Raw genomic sequence first — 23,889 nt, forward strand, 5'->3', positions numbered from 1 at the left:
TGCTACCAGTCAATCGATCTTCAAGCGGAGAACATAAGGCGGAAGCAACGACGGGATGTGAAATCTTTCTTATACTTCGACGCTGAGCGCAGAGGACGCAGCGTAGCGCAGTACGTGCGCCTTTCATTTGGGCCGGCGAGCAGGAACTCGATGTCTGCGACCAATCAGTACCTGCGTGCGCTCTGCTACTTGCGCCCTTGTCTGACATGTTGCAGATACAACAGCATGTCAGGCTGTACTTTCTTTGAATTTCTTTGAACTACATGAATTTCGCACGCTTCACCTGTTGAATATGCCGTGCGCCTAAATTCCGCGATGAAACTTTTGGAGGCCGCTAGGGGCACTGCAGCCAGCAGGCGTATCAGCGGCCCCCAAAGTTTTTGGAGAGCCTGTATTACAGAGAGTCCCCAGCAGCTCGATCAGGGTCACGTGGCTTATGGGCCGCATTTGCGATACAAGCTACGAGAAGCAGACGAAAGCGTTGGTTGTCTGCGAACGTATCAGCCTTTCCTGCTGCTTTCCTTCTCGCCACACGAGAACGCAGCGCATGCGCTCTTGCAACCGATCACCGCCGGAGGTGTCCGCCATTAAATTGCAAACGATCCCCATGGTTTAAAGGGACACTGACACCGCCCAAAATTTTTGTTTCATTTTTTGCCAGGCGATTCATTGTGGTGTCAGAAGACTACCGAATCAATATTTTGCTGCAGCGTCAAGAATATTTTTAATAATGTAAAAAAAAAAAAAGAATGCAACTCCTCGAGACCGAAACTGGACTGGGGAGAAAGAAGGAATATAGTGGAGGAGGATTGAGTTGGCGGAAGTCACGTGGGTGTGCAACTTTCTGTTTCGTCAATCAACGGATTGGCGGCTTTTTAGAAACCACAAAAAATGGGTACCATATTTCTTTTCTATTCTTAATATTGAGTGTGTGCTTTCGATGACCCGCGACTGATTATATTTCGTGGTTGTGTCTAAACCATAAAAAAAAAATGAAAGCCGTTTACAACTCCCTGTAACGCCGAATTAGAGCGCAGCTCTTGAGGAGGAGGAGGGAAGGGTACTGAGGTTCACGTGTTTTCAGGGGGGGGTCAAGTGACCTCGAGGGGGTGTGGTCACGTGACCTTGGTGGGGTCACATCCCCTCCCCAAAGTCACGTGGGGGTCACGTGACCTGGGGGTGTCACGTGACCACGGGGGTCACGTGACCTCAGGGGGTCACGTGACCCCCAGAAAAAATTTTCCGCTAGATTTAGCGGGGAAATTTTTTCCGCTAGATTTAGCGGGGAAATTTTTTCCGCTAAATTTAGCGGGGAAAATTTTTCCGCTAGATTTAGAGGGGAATTTTTTCCGCTAGATTTAGCGGGGAAATTTTTTCCGCTAGATTTAGCGGGGAAATTTTTCCGCTAAATTTAGCGGAGAAATTTTTTCCGCTAGATTTAGCGGGGAAATTTTTTCCGCTAAATTTAGCGGAGAAATTTTTTCCGCTAGATTCAGCGGGAAAATTTTCCGCGATTGAGCGGGGAAATTTTTTCCGCTAAATTTAGCGGGGAAATTGTTTCCGCTAGATTTAGCGGGGAAATTTTTTCCGCTAAATTTAGCGGGGAAATGTTTTCTGCTAAATTTAGCGGGGAAATTTTTTCCGCTAGATTTAGCGAGTAAATTTTTCCGCTAGATTTAGCGGGGAAATTTTTTCTGCTAGATTTAGCGGGTAAATTTTTCCGCTAAATTTAGCGGAGAAGTTTTTCCGCTAGATTTAGCGGGGGAATTTTTCAGCTAAATTTAGCGGAGAAATTTTTCCGCTAGATTTAGCGGGGAAGTTTTTTCGCTAGATCTAGCGGGGAAGTTTTTCCGCTAGATCTAGCGGGGAAAGTTTTCCGCTAAATTTAGCGGGAAAATTTTTCCGCTAGATTTAGCGGGGAAATTTACCCATAATGCACCGCGCGGTTACGCCGACGCCGACGCCGACGCCAACGGCGACGCCGCTCAAGCCGGGGACGGGCGCCTAAGAGCTGCGCTCTAAAAAAAAATGAAAGCCGTTTACAACTCCCTGTAACGCCGAATTAGAGCGCAGCTCTTGAGGAGGAGGAGGGAAGGGTACTGGGGGGGGGGGGGTCAAGTGACCTCGGGGGGCGGGGGGTCACGTGACCTTGGGGCGTCACGTGACGTCGGGGGGGTCACGTGACGATACCGATGACGTCATCAGTAGCGTCACTGATGACGCCATCAGTGATGATGATGACGATGCGGATGCCGGTGACGTCATTAGTGACGTCACTGATGACGTCATCAGTGACGATGACGATGCGGATGCCGGTGACGTCATCAGTGACGTCACTGATGACGTCATCAGTGGCTATGACGTCAACGGGGGGTCACGTGACCTCGGGGGGTATCCCCAGGTCACGTGACCCCAGGGGGGGTCACTTGACCTGGGTAACCATCGTGACCCTCGTGAGGGTAACCCTAGTAACCCTTGTGAGGGCAACTCTCGTGACCCTCGTGAGGGTAACTCTCATGACCCTCGTGAGGGTAACTCTCGTGACCCTCGTGAGGCGACGGCGACGCCGACGCCGACGGCGACGGCGACGCCGACGCCGACGGCGACGCCGCTCAAGCCGGGAACGGGCCCCTAAGAGCTGCGCTCTAAAAAGAAACGGCACGTGACCACGGAGAAAAGAGTGAGCGCGACCAGTGGCGTACCAACTTGTTTTTGAGGGGGGGGGTAGGGGTGGGGGCAAACCAGACCCCCCCCCCCTCTTTCCAAGGCCGGGGGGCGGTGCCCTTGGTATCCCTTGGGCGCCGCCGGCCAGTGTTTGCCAGTGGCGGCTGTTTCAGGGGGGAGGGGGGGGGGCAAAACATATGCCTTGCCCCCCCCCCTCTAAAAACTGGAAAGGGAGGGGGGCAAGCGCCCCCCCCCCCCCCCCCACCGGGTTGATACGCCCATGAGCGCGACTCAAACCATCCAGTACTCGATCGGCGGTTTTCGGGCGGAAAGATGACGAATTTACAGCCGCAAATTGTGTTCTGGGTTGTTGGGCTCTCATATGTCATGTACAAATAAAAACCTTGTACAAATAAAACGTTTGGCGAGCATAACTACCCTGTCAGTGTCCCTTTAAGATGGACCCTCTCTTCAATATGGGCTCTCGAAAACTAATCGCGCCTCGCGACTCACAATATCATTGCGCGCATACGGCGCCCGTCACATTTGCCCTTCTAGCCACCATAGCGAAACAATGGCACGACAAGGGGTGCACGCAACTTCGTCGTCTGCATCACACGCCGGAGAAGCGGAGTAAAAAGAAAAACGCGGACGGGCTGTAGCCACGTGACTTCCGGCCATGAGGCTCGTACATCAGTTTCAAGTAGTGCTTTTAGAGCGCAGCTCTTAGGGGCCCGTTTCCAGCCTGAGCGGCGTCGGCGTCGCCGTTGGCGTCGCCGTCGGCGTCGCCGTCGGCGTAACCGCGCCCCTCCCTCTCCTCCTCCTCCCCCCTCCTCCTCCTCCTCCCCCCTCCTTCTCCTCCTCCTCCCCTCACTGTGTAGTATGGTCCGGGCGGGTCACGTGACCTCGGGGGGGAGGGGGTCACATGACCCGTTTCCAGCCTGTGCGGCGTCGGCGTCGCCCCTCCCCCTCCGCCTCCTCCCCCTCCGCTCCTCCTCCTCCCCCCTCCTCCCCCGCCAAGGTCACGTGACCCCGGGGGGTGACTCCCCTCCCCCCCGCCGAAGTCACGTGACGGCCCGCCCAAGGTCATGTGATCCCGTCCCCTCGAGGTGACGTGACCCCCCGGACCTCTGCCCTCCTCCTCCTCCCCTCATTGTCTAGTATGGTCCGGGGGGGTCACGTGACCTCGGGGGGAGGGGTAAAGGAGAGGGAGGGGGAGCAGGAGGACTAGCAGGCATGATCACGAGGGAGGAGGAGGAATATACCCTCCACTCCTCCTCCTCAAGAGCTGCGCTCCAATTCGGCGTTACAGGAAGTTGTAAACGGCTTTCACTTTTTTTTCTTTTCTTTTTTTAAGATATACGTGACAATACCGCAAAATATTGATTGGGCACTTGCCTGACACAATATCCACCAATTTAGCCAACATTGCTGAGAATCTGGGAACCGGAAAGCGGGCTAGTAATTTCTAACCCACTCCAAACGAGCAACCACAATGTCTCGGTGACGCGTCCGCACTGGCAGCGTTTCTCGGAAACGTACTCACGAACGCTGAGAATGACACCTGTTTGAGGGTGGCGTAGAAGCTTCGTTTTCAGCACGCATTCGTTGCTTTCTGTCGTGCTGCGACTGCGCGTGCGCATCGAAATTTTTTTGCCGATGTATCGAAAGCCAGCCGTGAGAGCGGGCAGACGAAGCACACCACAGGCACGGAGCAAACGTAACCTAAGCCTAACGTAGCCGACCGAGCGGCGCAGAGACGATAAGAGCCATGAGAGCAGTGTCGGTGCGCAAGGCAGTCTCAGTCTGGAATCGTGTTATTTTGCCGGCATTGCTGAGCATGACGCCATGCCGGATCCTGGAGTATTTAAACGCCCTTGGTAAAACCTGGGCAAAAGAGTCAGAAATGAGGATTTGACGCTAGATGGCTGATTTCTTCAGCGCCTAATATTTTGACGAGCCTCAAACGGAAATTGTGCTTTTATCTTTCAATTTTGACGAAATGTTTTGCGCTGCAACATGGGACTAAACTAGCCACGAACCGGGCGAAATTCACAACTCATGGAACTTTGAAAGCGCCCAAAGTTTGCCTGGTCGCCGGCCGCAGATTCATAGCTGAGGAACTGAGGAAGCGACAGCATCTGCAGAGGGGCACAGAAAATGCCCTACATTAAAATGGAGATTTTTTTTTTTCAAGTAATGTGGTTGTGATATGCACATTGAATACCTTATCACGACCCACGACTACTGTTGTTCACTTCCAGAATAATTTGAGTATCTAGTAGACCTGGGCCCGTTTGCTCGAAGCACTAACCGCGGCTAAAGTTAGCCGCGGTACCTAGGAGAGGGATTTTGAGATCACGTGACTGGCTCGGTAGGGATGCGGGGAAACATGGCGGTGCCCCAGTGAGTGAGCGCCGCTCGCTTTGGAACTGATATGTCGTTGTAGCTTCAATATCCGGCGCGTTAGTCAGCAACGAATGGTGCAGAAGGCTTTCGCTTTGCCTTACCTCACTTAAACCGCAAAGCATGGGCAATGACATCGCCGCATTTTTTAGATAGTGTTTCGATTCTGGGTACTCCTAAGCCTAAATGAACGCGATCATTGTCGGCATGGCAACGTCTTTGGAAAGCGGATTGTTGATAGCACACAAAAGCAGACGGCGTCCCAACAGACCTTTTTTCTAAATTATCCAAGCACCGAGGTGCATGCTACGATTGTAGTTGCACGCGTCGCACGTGCTGGCGTCTGCAGTAGTGACCGTTCTAAAGCAAAAAGTATAAAACAAATTTTGCCTTGCACGCGCGTTCGTTAAAGCCTTATTATGATTTTTTTACTTCAAATCTTTTATAAGAGGAAGGCCAGCGCGCGTGAACCATAGAATTACACTTCCAGCGTTCTCGTCGCGATGCTTGGAGAATGTAGAAAAACGTCTGTCGGGACGCTGTCTGCTTTTGTGTGCTATCAACAATCCGCTTTCCAAAGACGTTGCCATGCCGACAATGATCGCGTTCATTTAGGCTTAGGAATGCCCAGAATCGAAATACTATCTAAAAAATGCGGTGATGTCATTGCCCATCCTTTGCGGTTTAAGTGAGGTAAGGCAAAGCGAAAGCCTCCTGCACCATTCGTTGCTGACTAACGCGCCCAATATTGCAGCTACAACGACATATTAGTTCCAAAGCGACCGGCGCTCACTCACTGGGGCACCGCCATGTTTCCCCGCATCCCTACCGAGCCAGTCACGTGATCTCAAAATCCCTCTCCTAGGTACTGCGGCTAACTTTAGCCGCGGTTAGCGCTTCGAGCAAACGGGCCCAGGGGTCTACAAACCCCAGCCCGTGGGAGTCGTTCCGGCCGGGATGTGGATGGCCACGGTTTTTCCAGTGGCGTCAGGCCCGCAGCCCGTTGCTACCAACGCAAATAATAAACGTTCGTAAAAACAAAACAAAAAAAGCTTTGACACGCATTTAAAGCGCGAACAAAGATAACAAAAAGAGTGAGAGAAAACTGTAGTGTTGTGCGAATATTCGAATAGTAGTTCCGAATAATAGGTTATTCGAAATTCGCTTCGAGATGAACCCTGATATTCGTATTTTTCGAAGTGTTGACCGCGGCGGGTAAGCCCCGTTGAACGCGCTTCTTACCGAGCACTGGTGCACTGCGGAGAAGCAACACCCGCTGAGCTCGCTTTCGCGGGTGTTGCTTCTCCGCCGTACACCAGTGCTCCGCAGGAAGCGCACGCAGCGGGACTAATCCGCCGCGATCAACACTTTGAAAAGTACAAATATTGCAGTCACTTCTTAAGAAGAAAGCCCACTTTCAATGCGGGATGGTGCACGCGCGCGTGGTGTATGTAAAAAGAAACGGAAACTTTCTGAATGTTGAAATAAACACTACAGTACAATTCTAAAAATTAAACTGTGGCTATTATGCAAGAATATAGGTTGGGCACAGGTGTCTTGACAACCTACGTTCATCGTTCATGATTGTCTTTTTTTTTCATTCTCATATTTTAAATTTAATAAAGGATATTTGCATATAGCAAGAATATTTATAAATCTCCTCAATTAGCCAAATGCATTGTTTACTTGTCATTCCCATTCAGGCATTTTCTGAGGTCATAGCTCATAAATATAGATAGATTAAAATTAGCTTAGCTATGAACGAGTGGAAGCTTGGGAACGACCGTGACGAGTTCAGATGGGCCTTTGTTTAGGCAAGGTGCAGTAGTGAAAAGCTTCGAGAAACTATCTGGTATTCATTTTGAAAATATTCGGCCAAAACAACTATTTCATTTAAACTCAAAATCCACTATTCGCACGTTTCTAGAAAACAGCATCAAAACGCCGGTTCCCTCGCCATACTATTTATTGTACATTTTCATGGCCAGAATGACTATTCATAGTTCCCTGCTTCGTGTCTGTGTAACTATGAAAAAATTGCTTTGCATTTTCGCGTATATCGTACATAGTGATCTGATTTGATCTACCATTTTTTTATTCTTTAGCCCTGTGTAAATTTGTCGAATTTCCTACGTGCTTTGATGTATGTCTGGCGAGTTCTCGCGCTCACATTCATTTTGTAATGTTATAAATAGTACAATATATTGCACATAAAACTAAAGTAATACTGTAGAACTATTTCTTTTCGGTGCCACTATTTTCCGCGAATCGGTCATAAAGAACATAATCGCGGCCACTAAAATTCACGAATTCCAGACACCTGCATTGAAACTCTTACGGACCGAAATTTTCGCGTGCCCTTAATTGTTGCGAAAATGTGGCTCGATAATAATAAGGGTTTTACAGTATATCTGTTTGTCCACCACACATAATTTTTTTTTTTTTCATGATTATTCATTTAATATTTTTTCGTTTATATTGTGTTACCTAATTTCCGGCCCTCGAGACTGCAACAGGTCCCCAATCCGGCCCCCTAGCCAAAACGCCTGGAGTAGAAACCACTGTATTTAGTTCTATATTTTTTCAGTGCCTATACTAGGGAGTTTTAGAATAACGTGCGCAATCTTAGCGCACGCTAGCGCTAAATTTAGCGCTTGTATTAGCGCCCGCGACGCAAGAGAGTTTTAGAATAGCGTTTCTCCGTCGCGACGCAAAAGCCCAAGCATCTCGCGCTTGCGACGCCACCAAGATACAGTCACAATTTTTATTTCACACACAAAATTCCGTAACTTTAGAAAGAAACAAGTTTTTGGTCCAGGGTACCATTTTAGATTTGTTTAAACACGAGAATGAGACGCGAGCGGTTGACCGGTCGTGCCCGCTTGCGTCGCCTCGGCTAGAGAGGTCTCGTGTATACTGACCTTCGCACATCGTACCTTCGCCGAGAAGTGTTCGCGCGTCGCAAGCATCAAGTTGCCGGTGATCGTTGCCAAACCGAGTACAATTTCATCTCGTATTGAAAATCGCAGTCGCGAGGATGCCGCCGACGTCGCACTCACGACGCCGCCAAAGCAGCCGCTGATATAATCCTGGAAGCCGCCATTTTCGCTTAACTCTGCTCGTCTTGGCTTTAGTAAACTTCTCATCATGGATCCTCTTTGGAGAAGCGCAAAGACTCTTTGCGTACGCACGCTATTTCCGAGAAATAGCGCACGCTAAAATTGAAAACGCAAAGCGCAAAACCTGCTTTGCGTTCGGAGCATGCGCAGTGGCGAAGACGCTATTCTTTGCGTGCGCAAAGCTTTAGCGTGCGCTATTCTAAAGCTCCCTACTAACACTAACTGATGTTTACTTTAAACTGCTACGGTAAAAAAAAAAAGCACTGGCAATGTTGGTGGTGTTAAAAAATAATAAAACAACTGACACATTTCAAACAAACACTTAGTATCAAGTTATTAATGAAGTAGGTAAACCAGAGGCCCCAAATGTGATGAAGTTAAGATGTGGCATGTTTCCTCAAGGGTGAGACAAGGAACGAATCAATCCACCCTAATGTAAAAAAAAACGCTATCACCTTATCGACGTCGGGAAGCTCTAGCAGGAAAAGAACACCTAATTGTAATCAACTACTTTGGGAAACAAAGTTGTCTTAACTAATTAAATTTCATTTCTAAAGTAATCTAGTACTCAAGTATGCATGCCGCACATTAAAGTTAGCAATCATAATGTGCCGGTTTCTGAAACCAAACTTTTCAAGAGCTACTCACAGCTGTGACACCGTGCGTGTGCGACCGTTCACTTTCGGATAGAGTACTGACCTAGGGAACGTCATCCCCGACACGCCTGTCCAGGCACTTTGAATGATACCATTCCATTGGCCCCAGACATCCCACTCTGGCTTTCTATTATTTGCCTCTCTATCATGCATCCTTATTTTCAGGTGGAATATCCGGAGCCCATGCGAGGGCCAATGAATGGGCACTGGCTACTAGGGAAAGATGTGCACATTGAGGTACGGATGGATATCAAAACGGAAATAAATACCCTCTACTTGTCGTGCATCTCTTCATAGATTATTACACCGCAGCCAATGAGCTTGCGGCATTATGCGATAAGAATACAGAAGAACAAATCATGAAGCAAGAAGTCTGAGCCATGGCCCGGCTTTATGTCAGTGACAATGGTGGGGCCAACAAGGAGTCCTTCAAAGGGAAGATCCACATTGAAGCTGCCAGATTCCCCATTCGTTTGGCAATTTTGTTGCGATTGCCCGATGTCATCACGACAGTGTGCTAGGCAGTCGATCACTCCCACCAATTGCAAGGCCACAGAAGAGAGAGTAACGCCACACATTTAGAAACGCACATATGCATCTCTTCAAAACTGACGGATGCTGAATCGCTGAACCGCCAACCCAGAAATCGATCATCCACCTTACGAAAAGGTTTTCCTGCGCCCCAATGTGTGCTTCCATTACGCGTCACAAAGGACCCAACTTCTTTCTAAGTATGTAAAGGAAACAATATATCTCAGGACACTTGTAAGCACGAACACACGGACACGAAGAAGGGGACATGGACAACCGCTTTCGACATCATTCGTGTCTGTCTCTATTTGTGATTAGAAGTTTCCTGAGTATCATACATCAACTATAGTCACTACCAGAATGAGAGCGGCAGGGCATGTCTTTCGAACACCCAGACTCCAGCACGCACTCCGTGCCTTTCACTGTGCTTTAGCAGCACACTCGAAGTGTACGGGAAGCTTGTCGAAGGTAATAAACTCGCGCTGGAGGCGGAACGACCGAACCTTCTTCCTGCCGTTCTCGCCTCAAGTCTCATTAAACGATGCACACAGTTAGCCGTCAACGAGGACTGCTTTATTGCGTAGCACCAGGCATCGACACCGTGGTACAGCGAAGGTGCTACTGCGTCGCACACGGGCAGCGTTCAAGGGGTTCGGCTCATAATCGGGCTGTTCAGTCGGTGATAATGAGTTCATCAATGCCCCAGTCCTCGTAACTGCCGTCGGGGAGGTACCTCCGAATGATGATCGGTATCTTGCGCGCCTTGAGCTCCTTCATGGCAATCTGAAGCGGGTCCGTTTCGCCCTCGAGCTCAACCATCACCGGAGCACACATGGCGATCTGTAACGCTCGTGTCCCAAGCACTCTGGCACGCTCGTACTTGGTCATATACATGGTCGTGATGCGTTTCTGGTTCTGTTGCGGCTGGCCGTCAGACGCCTGCAGGAGCTCGATGTTCTCGTCGTCGTTCTGGTCGATCTCGTCGAGGTTCTCGTCCTCGTCCACGTCGTCAAAGTCGTCACCGCCGCCGACGTCGTCCGCCTCATACTCGTCGTCGGCCATGGCGAATGACTTTTTTGATCGGAACGGTAGGAAACCGCCGACAAACCACGTACCACGCTGCAACGCAAGAACGTTTCACACACGAACGATGCCCACGACGATTGGATTGGATTGGATTCAAAACACGCAATGAAAGCGAAAACTGATGTTTACCACGATACGGCAAGCAACCAACGCTAGCAACGAGGTTGGTACAGATGTACACGAACTAGGGGTTCGCTAGCGTCCGTAACAAAATATAAATTATATATTTATTACAAACGTTGAGTAAATTCCGTACAAATGAATTTTTAGACAATCTTCACAACAACTCAACAACCGAATCACTCGCCTGACGTCATTCAGTCAACAGAGTTTACTTCGAATCCAAAAGCCACACTGAATAAAAATAAATAATGAATTACTTTTTACACAATTTTATTTTGTAAATTTTCTTATTTTTTTTAAATTTTGTGGTTCCACTTTTGAAATGTTGTACGAGGTTGCGGTTGTTGCTACTGTTGCTGGAACCGCAATCACGTGGCACCCTCTAGAGGCGCGCCGGAAAAGCACAGCGAGGCACCCGACCAGCCCCTGACCTGACGTTCACTAGGCCAGCCGAGAAATGAATGCTTTGGGATCTCCGGTTCACTTTCACTGACGCGAGTTGTGCAAGTCGAGCGGAGGCTGCGTTCCCGATCCACTTTCATGCGCGGCACAAAATTGCGGGCGCACGCACGGCAGTTTCTCCAGCGGAAGTTTTAGATCGAAAACGGCCCCCCCTTCACTTCTCGCCGAGGTAAGGACTTCGCACGACTCAACAACACCCCTCATCTTGTGTTGACTGACTCGCCGCTTCCCTTTAGGCTTATACCTACGAAACCCGAACGAATTTCGGCGAATCCTAGAGTGCGTACGGAGACGCGACGCAGCGAATGCGATTGCAGTCAACCAGCTCTTTCTGCACCCGTACACTCTCTCGGTGACTGTTTTACGCGAACCATTTTAAAGAGTCCCGCACGCACGCATTCTTGTTGTTTTCTCCCGTGTTCTGCGCACCAAACTCCAAGTTCCGACATTGCTCTCTCGGAAAAACACCCAAGTTTATTGAACCTTTCTGCTCGCGTCCGGAACCCAGCAATACGTGATAGGTCTCCAGTCGTGCGAGATAAGGACGGCCGAGTTATGCAATATCGGCCGCACGAGTTCCCTTCTTGTTTCATCGCCTGGATCGTGCAGGTAATGAAAAATGTGACATGTCTCGTACACGCGGTGGTAATGTAACTAAATACGACCGAGGCGATCATGTCACACGCGCTGGAAGAAAACTGTTCTAGCGAGAAACAAAATTACCACGAGGTACATGCGTTGCAACGATTGATAAGATCGCCTGCCATATTTCACGTAAATCGTTACTTGATAAACGAGTGAGTAATACTTTCTGCCGCTCAGATGCTGCGCCTTAATGTTTTCGAGTTGCATGACTGAGTGTGTCTGGAACTGGCTTGGCTATTCCTTCGATGTTTGGATATCACGACTGCCATCTTATCTTGCAGAGACAACAACAAGCTGGTGGCTGTTGATCTTGAAGGAAAAAAGGCTCTTAGATTACTTTCGCTAATTTTTTTTGTCCATGTGCCATTGTTTATTTATTTACATGTATACCTTCTGTGTCATTAGGCATTATATGCAGAGGGCAAACACCAAAAATACATGCACATAGCAAGCAAGAAGTATGTTTACCTGCACATTGTATATCTAATGTATTCCAAAAGTGAGTGCCATCGGCAACAGTAATAACTTCTTTCTGCAGTACATTCCAGTCTTGGATAGTTTTAATAATAAACTAAAAGGAAAAACTGTGTATGACAACAATATTCTCCCACTTTTCCTGAGACTTCTGCATGAGCATATGACACATACAGAGCTGTAAAGTGCATATGTATACACGGCTTGCATGAGCATATGACACATACAGAGCTGTGAAGTGCATATGTATACACGGCTTGCATTTGGCATCATTGCACCGTACGAATGGCCATTCCTGCTTGTTCTTGTTGAGGAAGTCAAATTTAGTGGTGTGAAATCTACGCTGCACAGGGCACGCAAACAGCAGCAAGGTCCTTCACATGGCTACTGATACGTCAGCACATGCCATGTATAGGCAGTATACCAGCTGCCTATACATGCCATGTATAGGCAGTATACCAGCTGCCGTTTGTTGGATTGTTAGAGAAGATATGTTCACCCTTAGGCATGCTGCTTGCTCCAGGGATTGTATATTTTATTATCCCGACTACTGCATTAAGCTTGTGTGCCCATTTTCTGTCATTCACGTTGCAGCATGGGACATGGAGCGATGAACATCTGTGCAAAGTGCCGTGAAGTCGTCATCGTGGTTATCGTTAGGTGGAGGAGTGACCTTCTATAGCAGATGGCACTGGCATAGAGGAGTGTGGTAGTGTAGTTGAAGGGGAAGCTTTGCTCAGTTTGATCTGTACTAGACATCTGCGTCTGGATCGTGCTTGATTGGTTATCTTTGTGGACGCAGCATAGTCATGAGTTTGAATGCATCTCTCTCCGAAACCGAAATGTGGTGTGGCATTGTCAGTGGCACTGAGCCTTGTGAGCAGAAATGCCAAACAGGAGGAGGGACAGTTACGGAAGGAAGGCAGGAGATGCATTCAGTGTCAACATTTTAGGAACAACTACAGCGAACAACTCTTGTACGAGGATCTAAAAACTGATTTGGAACAAGGGAAAAGAATTAAACTGCAATCGTCGTCGCCTGAATCGCCATGCCTTGCCTGTTCCTCGTACAGGCAGAACGCGCCTCTCTTGACACCGCATTCAGGACAGTGATCCATGAAAGTTGTGGTAGTAATGTTGTAAGAGGCTGAGAAGGAAAGGATCACTGTCAGTAGAGTCAGTTAATCAAATCCTTCCAGAGCCCTTTCATTGCTCTGTTTTCCTCCTCTGCTGTCCTGCCCCTATACTCGGCATCAGCTATTTTGTGCTACATTGTCAAGGCTATCGTACTTTCCACACTGCTGCAGCCCCACATTTCTGCAAGAGAATGTGGCTTTTTTGTCCTGCGTCTCATTCGCGTGCACTCTCGCAACTAGCTTCGGCAGAAGCACTGCAGAAGCTACGAGTGGAAGCACCTCTCAAGGTAGAGAGGGAAAGCTGTGAATGTTCTGTCGTGTTTTTGAGGAGCAAATTGGGGCTCATAAGAATTCTCAAAACGCATAGACAAGGCTGACACTTTTGAAAGACAAGGGGGAAAAGCTCTTTATTATGCAGCTTTGAAGTGGTCGGGGCACGAAAATAAAGAAAAGTTGGCTTAGTCCCGATATAAAACATTCGTACACTACTCGACATGTGCTTCGATTATCACCACGTTTAGGGCCCTGTAGCCACGGACGAGGTGGAAAGGGCACGAGGTGGCTTCAGTTGTCCCGCCTCTAGCATGAACTTCCTACCCTCGACGACCCTTTGGCCAAAGCACGGAGGAAGGCATGGAGAGCGTGTTGGAGGTCGGGCATTCAAAAGGCATGCCCTGCCTTTCTCACTCTGCCATCAAAGGTTGTAATAAGTACAAGGATAAATTTTATAATCTTCCTAGTTCACATAACATGTGAATCCTAATGCTTGGCGGTACCACGGGTCTGTCAGCTTTGACGGGAGTTTGTCTCGCACAAATTAATTAATCGATTGAGTTCGCTCGGAAGGAGAGGCTCTAGTCTGTGGGGGAGAGGTCTTTCGGCCCTGAACCGAAAATGGCATAAGCCAGGACTGAGCGAGCCGTGCTAGGTCAGCTGCTGCTTATCAGTCGTGTTTTCTGCCCCAAAATAGCTCTTAGAAAAACAGATAAGCGAGGGCTATTATATTCCTTTGTGTGCCCAGGTTGTCAAGTATGGTGACTCGGCTAAAGACCTGTCAACTGCTGTGCACTTGATTTACTGTCGGAGGAGTGGGAGGGTCTAGTGGTGCTGAGGTTGCTTCCAACTAAATATAGTAGGGTGGCAAAACTTGTAACAAAACAGAGCTTTTTGTTGATTGTGTTTTGCATCTTCTGTTTGCCTTTCTTTCTTTGTGGAGCATGTGCATTAATCTTTGACCCTTATTTTTGTGCCTCACTTGCAGTTGAGATGTCGGCCATAAGATGCAGGGTCAACCCCACGCGGTCCTTCTTTCTGAGAAAAGTTGCAAAGAGTGAGTTTTTTTTAAACAAAACTACCGCCTGTACGATCATTTTTGGGAAGTACGCGAGGTCAGCATTCAGCCTATTCTAACTCTTGGGAAACCTGGAGTAAAGGAATAGACACATTCCATTTTTGCTTTGCATTTTCAGTTTACTCTAAATAATGCATATTGCACAACTGATCATGGTATGTAGCATAAAATGTGCCAAATTTTTGTGAGCAATTTATTACCGGATTTGATTGCTGGGGCTGGGATTTGTCACAGACCAGGGAGCACAAATATGGCGACAGTCAGACGAGCCCAAAAACCTGTGAGGCGGCGCAGCTTTGTCGTCTGCTTTCAGTCTAGCATATTGAGCACACCTGTACCGCCACATTACAGCTTTTTGGTCTCACGTGGCTGCCTCTGCAGTTGCGCTCCTTGGCCTGTGACCTCATCCTGAGATCTCGGAAACTGAAGCCTAAACAAATGGACAAATATTGAATCATAAATTATGTACAGAATTTTGCCACATCATATATTGTGTTTCACGATCAGGGATGTGATATGCGTTACATTTACTCATTGGAGTTTGCCATTTTCTCTGTTTTGGGCATAACTCGAAAGGGCTGCAAGCGTCGGAAAGCATAAGAGAAATGGCAATTTGCAAGCAGCTGTTTCCTTTGAAATGTCCTTTGTGTGACTTGTTTTGTTAGAGGGCAACTGGGGTCGGTATTTTTTAATTTGGGATTACGACTGTTTTCAGCTAAGGAAACCCCTAAATTATAAGGTGCAATTTTTTTTAAATTTTTTCTCAATATTGTGTGTAGTTTTATAAATACTATCACTGCTCAAAGTTCGGTTTCGAGCATCTACGGCAAGACAGAAACTATCTGCTAGAGCAGGGGTCTCAAACCTTTTTGGCCAGGGGCCGGGTTAGCGATCTTTCTCAGTCTTGAAGGCCAGAAAAAAAAAAAAAAAGAGTGAATATGAACATAGAAAAACTAACTAAATAAACCCATATAAGCATGTAAATGCAGAAATTAATGTTAGAGTAAGTATTAAAAAAAAAAAAAAAAAGTTGTATGAATATACATACTTCAAATAAATTTAATATCTAGCTCAGTGGTTCTCAGATCGGAGTCTGCGAAGGCATTCTAGGGGTCCGCGAAGCCCTGCCTCATCAGTCATGCGCGGCAATAAAAGTTGTCTTTTTTCAGGTTGAGAAGAAATGTTTCAGTTTTCGGGCGTGTTTTCTCGTGTGTATATCAACAAGACAAGTATACTTCACTTTAGCCCTTAGTTATATCCATTTATTTAATCATTATTATATTTAACCTATACCTTTCCCTTCCCCTCACTACGAACGGGGTCCTCCATCATCTCCGCCGATCCACAAGGGGTCCGCAAAACATCGATGGTTGAGAACGACTGATCTAGCTAATCGTCACGTTACACAACACTTGTGACCAGAAAAACCCACCAGGCATAAATCAAAAGTGCATGGGAACCTTGGCATGTTCCAAAAGGGCAGAAGACTAATGAAAATGATAAAACTAGGTAATTCTGACAATATGCAGTAGTTGTGACAGAGGACAGGGAAGTGCAGTATGTACATGAGAGTGCAGTGGACTTTTTATATAGTTATGCAGACGCAAAGCACTTCATTTTGCACCGCTAGCCCGGATCTGCTGGAATTGGGCTGCGGGTCGGTTCTCGTTGGCAAGACCTCGGTCAGCCGCCCGGTCAGAAGACTTCCGCGGACCAGAGTTTGGAGACCCCTGTGCTAGAGAGATGGCAACATCGATCATCAGCCATACGGTCGTGATGTGACGTCACCGTGGTGCTGCGGTACAATGTGCGAAATCATCCGCAACTGCCCCGCGACGGGATGTCACGGGGGTGCTGCGCCAGTATTCCTAGACTAAAAGCTAACTCGCTTGCCGTCCGCTAAAGAGCAGCTGGTCGCATCTTTAAAATCGGTTTTAGTGGAGTATGTGGCTTCGCTTTGACATTATATTTCGGCTGTGATCATATTTTGTGACATATTAATGATACCTGCCATTTATTTTGATTTCGTTTTCGACCAGAGTGCCCTTTAACCTTGGGCTGCATTGTTAAAAGGGCCATGACACGATTTTACTGCGAGAAAGAGCTTGAACTTTGTTTTTGAACTTTGTTACTTTCTTTTCTTTGTCTTGGTGCAGGTAAAAATGAAACCTGTCACCTTTTCCCAGAATATTTGTGATTCTGCTCTATTATATTCCCCGGCCTGTAACCTTTATGAGAACCACAGTGGGACATTTCGTGACGTATGTCAAGGTAGCCCGTACTGAATAAGCAAGATCAATTTAAAGCCATTTTATAAATCCTGTCAATGAGTATGTCAAAAGCCTTGTATCACTGCCAAGACTTTATTACATGAGAGATTCAGTGGTGCCAGCTACTCCAAGCCCACAAAACCATCCAGTCTTCCTGTCCGCGCGGTACCTATCCTCGCTCTCCGAGGACAAAAGAAATTGTGAGGGCATGGGTTAGTGGGAGGGAACAGTTCTCCTTGTAGCATAATGCTTGCTATGCTCCATCTCACCTTCTGATGTTCCACAGTGGATATGTCATGCCATCGAAACCAATCCAAAGCCGCGTGAGTGTTGCATGTCTTTCAGGAGGCGCGGGGTTGCGCACTGTCACGTGACGTTGGATTGACTGGATGGCTTGTAGCATCTGCGATGGTCTGTCGTAAGGTGACATGGATTATATTCCGCTGAAGAAATTGCAGAGCCGAAAGCTTCACATTCCCTATGGTATGTCACTACACACGGGGCTCGGGAGAGAGCGTAAAACAGAGGTTTCTCACACCCCAATCTGTTCAATTTTTTTTGTAAATAAAAAGTAGCACGAGTTTGAATCTCACCACCTTCACCACCTATAGCATGCCGAAGACCTTTTGTCACTGGACGCTTATCTCAGGCTTGAACAACCCAGTCTCGGTGCTCACCTTTTCTTGCACACGTGCACACACTCCTTTCAACCTTTACGCTGCATCTTTCCTGGTCCACACACACTGTTACACAAGCAAAATCAGTTTTCAGTTCTGCAGTTTATAGGAGACGGCGACTAATCTCGAGCCTAATCGTGCTGTAGTTCAGAAACCATTTCATGGCCTTTTTAAGTTGGTCCTTAAAAAGTTACACAAGATCAATCACGCAAGACCAGTGAGCACGCAATGATTTGAACGCAAACTACCACCTTGCAGAAATTGTCGCCACATGGCTTCGGGTCACGTGACATTAATTTCCCCAACATATTTAGCGGGCAAAATTGATGTCTGATGGTGGCCGTCCTTCATGACACTCTTCGTGACGGTTTTTCATGACGGTTTTTTGGGAGGTTCGGCCGATGGAACACATTCTGCAATTAAAAGTGCCATCCATATCTTTTGTGTCCCATTCCGTCTCGTTGCAGAAGACCGGTTGTCGCAGGGCGGTCAGGGTGTCTCTAGTCCACTCCGGAAGAGTCTTTTACCACCGTTGTGTTCCGGCTTCCCCGACCACCGGTTGCTTCTGGTGGCCACGCTCCGCACAGCGGTCGGCGGGAGTGGCGATGGGGACACTGGGCTTCGCGGCAACGCCGGCGGAGGAGGCAACATGGACAAGGGCACCGGGGCCAGTTCTGCCGGAGGCAGGGGTGGCAACAGGGACGGACACCTGTGCTGCCCCAAGTGCGGCAATCCATGCACGCACGTCGAGACCTTTGTCTGTGAGTCCCTGCGTTGCTCTCCGAAGGCCGGTTTGCTGGTTTGCCTTATCACCCACCTTGTTTCAAGATGTCCTGCTTGCAACATGCTTTTGTCCATCTCCTCTCGTAATTTAAAGCCCCAGTCATACAGCTCGTGGATCGTACAAAGGACACCGTGTTCACTGCCGACGTGACGACAGAAGTATCGCGCCTTAAGCATGTTTGAAGCATGTTTGCTTTGTACATATCCGTGTTTTGAACATGCCTGCAGACGGTTTTCGTGCGACCAATAGGACAAGGCCTTTGTACGAGGAAGAAACACGCCTCGGATAGTGTTGCAGACTGTCTTTTGTACGGTGTATTAGCGGTATGACTGCGGCTTAAGGATTTTTGTTTTCTGTGTTTTGTCTGCTGCTCTGTCTGCTCGTCTGTTTGCTCTGCTCGTCTTCTGGTCTCGCCCTCTTTCCGTCTGCCATGGTCACCGACAACGAAGTGGGGACGGCGGGGCGTCTCTTTATGATGCCTGGCATCCGGCATGCGCTCATTACCTTCTGTCGTGCTCGGGCTGCTTGTGCGCACTCAAGGCTTACAAGACGTCGCAGCGATGTCGAAGAAACTTGTGCCGGAGGTGGAACAATTGAAGTACCTCTCTGTTGTTCTGATCCTGTCGGTGACCATGGCACATTTGCTGCATTACTTGCCCTGTCGCCGTTTCGCGTTCTCGTTTTTTCCGCTATAGTTTTGCCTGCTTTATCTATGTTTGGCTACTGGTACCCGTACATTACCCCTCAGTCATTAACTTGAAAGCTGGTGGATATTGTGCTTGGGCAACCAATTACAGTTGTGCCACAATATAAGTGGCCCGGTTAATATGGGTACCCCACTATATTGCCACGAATGAAGATTGATGAGGCAACGAAAACTGAAGCAAACTAAACGTTTAATAGGGTCAAACTTGTACTCAAAACAAAACAAAGAGGTAGCGTCGCAGGCGTCTAAGGTCGACGGAGTAGCTCGATCGAGCGCAAGAGCAAAACTGACCTCGGACCGCCACGCGGAGCACCTTGTGTACCCACATAGGCTTCTGGAACATTCGGCATAGAACGTTCGGCATGCAGGACATTCGGAACTTGATGAGATGACAAGGTTCTTGAACTTACGAAAACGCTAAGTTGAAAGAATAAATAAAAGGAGCTTTCGCTTCCAGGAATCGATCCGGGGGCCTCCGCGCAAAAGCCAAGCACGGTAACCATTCGGCCACGCCTGCACTCGATCGGCGACATGCGTGGCAACATAGACAACATTTTCAGAGACAAAGTGGGCAAATGTGTGCATTTTTGTCTCGTTACTAAAAGCAGTGCACATTATGGACGATTTTGGGGGGAAACGAAGGTGTCCTTAGTAACGACACCCGATTGAGTGCAGGCACCAGCTTGAGCTCATTGCCAGTATCCGATTGTACGGTAATTAATAATGCCTCGGTTCTGTCCCCAGCGTCGACGAGGTTTGTGAAGTGCGACAAGTGCCACCACTTCTTCGTAGTCCTCTCGGATGTGGACACTAAAAAGACCCTGAAGGAGGCACGGATCGGCTCCGACAAGTCCGGCGCCGTCCGCAAGCCTCCGCCACCACCCAAAAAGGTGAGCAGCCTTCCCGGCAAACCTTTGTTCATTCATACACTCGTTTAATAATAAATTAATTATTAGTAATCTTTATTAGTAACAGTAGTGGTACTCTGGGTGGCTGGCGAGGCTAGACAGATAGGCGAGGCACAAATGCACAAACCTTTGCTAGCCAGCCACTTGCTGGGTGTCCGTGTTTCTATGGAAATTGTGGCATAATGTAGCTGAAACTTAACACATTCTGGTCCTCTGAAACCTACAGAAGGGAGTGATTGTACGGATTGGCAATAAGAAATTGGCACTACCCACAGCCCAAAAGTGTGGATTATCATTAATGGGATATGGGGATACTTTATTGCTTAGTGCAGGAGTACCAACTGTACCAAGTGCGATACGTTTAGCACAAACACGCAATCTCAAGTTTTTCCCATATTCCTTTCACTGCAAATAGGCTGTCATCAAGATGAACTACTAGAGGGGTGGAATGCACTTACATGAGATGCCAATTTAGGTTGCAAGATTTGGGGTTTGACACTCAACCTTTCTAAAGAAAACACAGAAAAGTCTTAAAGCTGTGTTTGTGCTAACTTTGTCGTGCAGCATGGTTTGCCTCTTTATGATTTTCCTCTTATGTTGTTCAGTGGATGTTCCTTAGCGTTAGGGATGCCACTGAAATGCACTCACCCATCTTTTCAGAATTATTAAAAGTCCATGAGCAGTTTTAGGTTTTACAACTTTAAAACAAACTACAGATAATCTATGGTGTCATAGACGTGTCAGCATGTCGCGCTGCATTTTTTCAATGGCTTCAGTACTCCATGAAAGTGTTGTACTTTGAACTTGCTGAAGTTAGAAAGGCCCTAAAGAAATTTCTGAAGTTGTCTTTCTATTGCGATAACTCAATCTGTGGGCTCGAGGGGTGCTATAAGACCCAGAATCATGATAATCCGCGAGCTAGGTATTATCTTATTAAAAACATAATCGAAGATTGTGATGCGTCCTTTGTTTTTTTCCTGATAAGCTGTCAGGAAAAGGGGCATAGGTATCGTGATCTTCAGCCATATTGCTATTGGAGAAATAGGCTGCGCATTATCGTAATTTCGGGTTCTTTCAGTTGCGTGGATTGCATAGATTGGGTTATTGCCACGAAAACATAGACTCGTAGGCTTCTGTAGTGCCCCTTGTAAGAGAATGACTTATAGTTGTTCGTTGCAACATAAGATCGGTGATAGGTGCCCTGCCTCCAGCACAAGCTTTCTACCTTCGGCGCACATGCAGCCAAACATGCCGGAAGGCGACGAGCGTGTGCCGGAGGCGGCATGTCTTTTGCCAACCTCGCGTTGCGACGGACTACGGCAGACTCAGAAGGCGTGAACAAAAGCGGTTTCCTCTGCCCCACAGATCTACGAGTACCTGAACCAGCACGTGATAGGGCAGAACTATGCCAAGAAGGTGCTTTCCGTGGCGGTGTACAATCACTACAAGCGCATCTACAACAACCTGCCCGCCGCCGGAAGCGCAACCAAGCCGGACAACGGCGGCACGGTCGACAGCCAGGCACACACCACCTTCACCACGAGAGGTGAGGTCCCGCTCACTGTGGTTGCTGGCGGCTTAAAGCTCCTGCAGTTTTAACGTGAAATGTTTTTGGCTAGCTGTTCAGCATTTCGTGAAGCCCAGATAAAAGCGTGGCCACGAGGTTCGACACCGATTGGTTTTGACTTGGAGGGTGGGGGGGAAGAGGTCATCGTGGTAAAAAGGCGTTTGCGCCATGCGGGAATTTAACCTAGACCATCTAAATTAATAAGCGAGTGTCTTTCAATCGTGTCACGACACATCGTCATGAGTCGAGGTGCTATTTAACGGGAAAGCCCTGCGGGGCATTTGCTCTGCATCCGGCAAACGGCAACGTGGCACTTTGTCACATTTTAACGTGAAACATTCTTTGGCTAGGTGTTCCGCATTTCGTGAAGCCTGGATGAAAGCGTGGCCTCAAGGCTCAAAACCAATTGGTTGAACGGTGGGAGAAGAGGAGTGAGATGCTCGATGCTGATTGGTTACCAGGGAGGTCATGTGACCAGAGGGGTAGGCGAGGAGGAGGAGCTCGACCACCTGTGCCCACAGGTAGAGAGGATCTTGAGAGTATGGAAGGCTCTGGAAGATCGCCAGGTTTATCAGCCCTATTAGTGGTGGTACCGCTTCATTCTGAGAACAACTATCAAGTGTACATATGCTAAGTGTTAAACTATCGGCTGAAGAGCGCCGTGGACGTAGGTGTCTGCGACTTGCAACTCACAGTATCACTAAGCATTTGTGATGCTAGAAGGTTTCACGCATGTAACACAATTGCCTAGCAATTCGCCCTGCATTTTTTAGAGCTACCCAAACTGAACTTACTTTTCGAATACTTAAGCTTTACTCATTCTTCATTGTTGCCAGTAGAGCCTCTCGACCTCTTGGACTAAAATTAAAACTTCAATAACTTTAAAAAATTGTTGCGACTCACAGTTTGTGGTACTAGTAGCTCAAATGTGTCTCTTAATGTGTTGAAGCAATTTCGAGGTATATCAGCTATAGTATTACCAAAATTTTGAATAGGGTGTTTTTTTGTAACGTTCACATTTCTCGCTTTGTAATTCGTCGTTCGGCCTTCTTGTCGGCCGATGCCGCAACCCATTGGCTGGGAGCAATAGTGATTGCTCGGGACTCGCCAAGCCCTACTCTCGAAACGCCACTGACCGAATTTTTCTTTGGCAGCTGGATGTACGCACGGGCGAACAAACTGCAGGATCTCGCCTAGGGAGTATAGAGCCGCCAGATAATTTACACTCTGAGTGTTGACGGTGCATTCATATCGCGGGTGCCGCCATTTTGTTGCCCAGTGCGGAATTTGTGGCAGTTCTGGTTTAAAAGTGCGGTTTCCAGGAGTTTGGACACGGTCTCGGGATCCTCGGACAATGTTGTTTTGCTCCGTCGCCGATCGTTTTTACATTTTTAAAGGACAGAAAAGTGTTTGCCACAATTTTAGATAAATAAAAACTATGATTTAAAACGACAAAGCGGCTGAAGTGTTGTCTTTCTGGAGAGTAGCTTAGTTTTCGGCTCTGTGGAAGAAGACGCAGGCTTTTGTTTCTCCTGAGCTCGGGGCCATTCGTGTTGCAGGGACATATTGTCGATAAATGTGGAAGCTTTTTTCACCGATGAGTTGTGCGTTTGACTGCAGCTATGAGCTGTAATAAAATTTTAAGAGTGGGCTAGTTGGTGCATATTGGGAGCAGGAAGAAACACCTAAAAAAAGACACAAGGTCAAAGTAGATGAAGGACACAAACACAGTGCTGTGTTTATGTCTGTTGTCTACTTGTTCTCGTGACTTTTTTCTTTTGTCTACTTGTCTACTTGTCCTCGTGACTTTTTTGGGCTGTTGTCTCCTCTTAGCAAGCTGTGAGCTGCAATGTCGCACAGCATTACGCTGTCTCGTAGAAATCGGTAGTTTCTGCTTTTTCTTTTGGGTCTTCCTTTGAGAGGAAGGGAGCCGTAGTAATTTAGAATAGTTAGGAGTCAGCGAGTTTTAGAACGGCATACGCAAAAAAAGATTGAGGACACCTAAGCACTTCTTATTAAAGGTTTGCGAATATTTCAAACTTTGAATACTTGGTGAATAATGCTTGCTATTCGATTCGATTCGCTTCGCACTTTCGATGTTCGAAGTATTGAGTTCTTCGAATACTTCGGAAACTATGAGTAATGCGTAACTCGCCATTTAGCGTGAACTCGCGGTCGAGTTCCCTGTCTTGTGTTTGGAGAAACCCAGGACGCCAACCTAAGTTCCTTTTTTTTTTTTTTTCTTTTTTTTTATATGATGCACTGGAAAGTTATGTGTGGTAGCGCAGTCCGTCCTCTGCTTGTCATGACGTCTGGATTCCGGA

General features: G+C 47.6%; 2 protein-coding genes across 2 annotated transcripts in view; one reads left to right on the top strand and one right to left on the bottom strand.

The window, feature by feature from the left end:
- Nucleotides 1–9,931: 9,931 nt before the first annotated feature.
- LOC8030331 (DNA-directed RNA polymerases I, II, and III subunit RPABC2) lies at nt 9,932–10,549 on the bottom strand. The gene has a single exon (XM_002400137.4). The coding sequence runs from the start codon at nt 10,436–10,438 to the stop codon at nt 10,049–10,051; it is 390 nt and encodes a 129-aa protein (XP_002400181.1). The 5' UTR covers nt 10,439–10,549; the 3' UTR covers nt 9,932–10,048.
- Nucleotides 10,550–10,970: 421 nt separating this feature from the next.
- The window catches only part of LOC8030332 (ATP-dependent Clp protease ATP-binding subunit clpX-like, mitochondrial), a 31,452-nt gene continuing 18,533 nt past the window's right edge, over nt 10,971–23,889 (top strand). The window contains exons 1-5 of the mRNA XM_029993683.4: nt 10,971–11,216; nt 14,564–14,632; nt 18,068–18,361; nt 19,835–19,980; nt 21,364–21,544. Of these exons, the coding sequence (XP_029849543.2) occupies nt 14,569–14,632; nt 18,068–18,361; nt 19,835–19,980; nt 21,364–21,544 (685 nt within the window). The 5' untranslated portion in view covers nt 10,971–11,216; nt 14,564–14,568. The remainder of the gene's footprint in view (nt 11,217–14,563; nt 14,633–18,067; nt 18,362–19,834; nt 19,981–21,363; nt 21,545–23,889) is intronic.

This window comes from Ixodes scapularis, unplaced genomic scaffold (assembly GCF_016920785.2).
Source record: "Ixodes scapularis isolate PalLabHiFi unplaced genomic scaffold, ASM1692078v2 PGA_scaffold11__112_contigs__length_91849675, whole genome shotgun sequence".
Classification (NCBI taxonomy): domain Eukaryota; kingdom Metazoa; phylum Arthropoda; class Arachnida; order Ixodida; family Ixodidae; genus Ixodes; species Ixodes scapularis.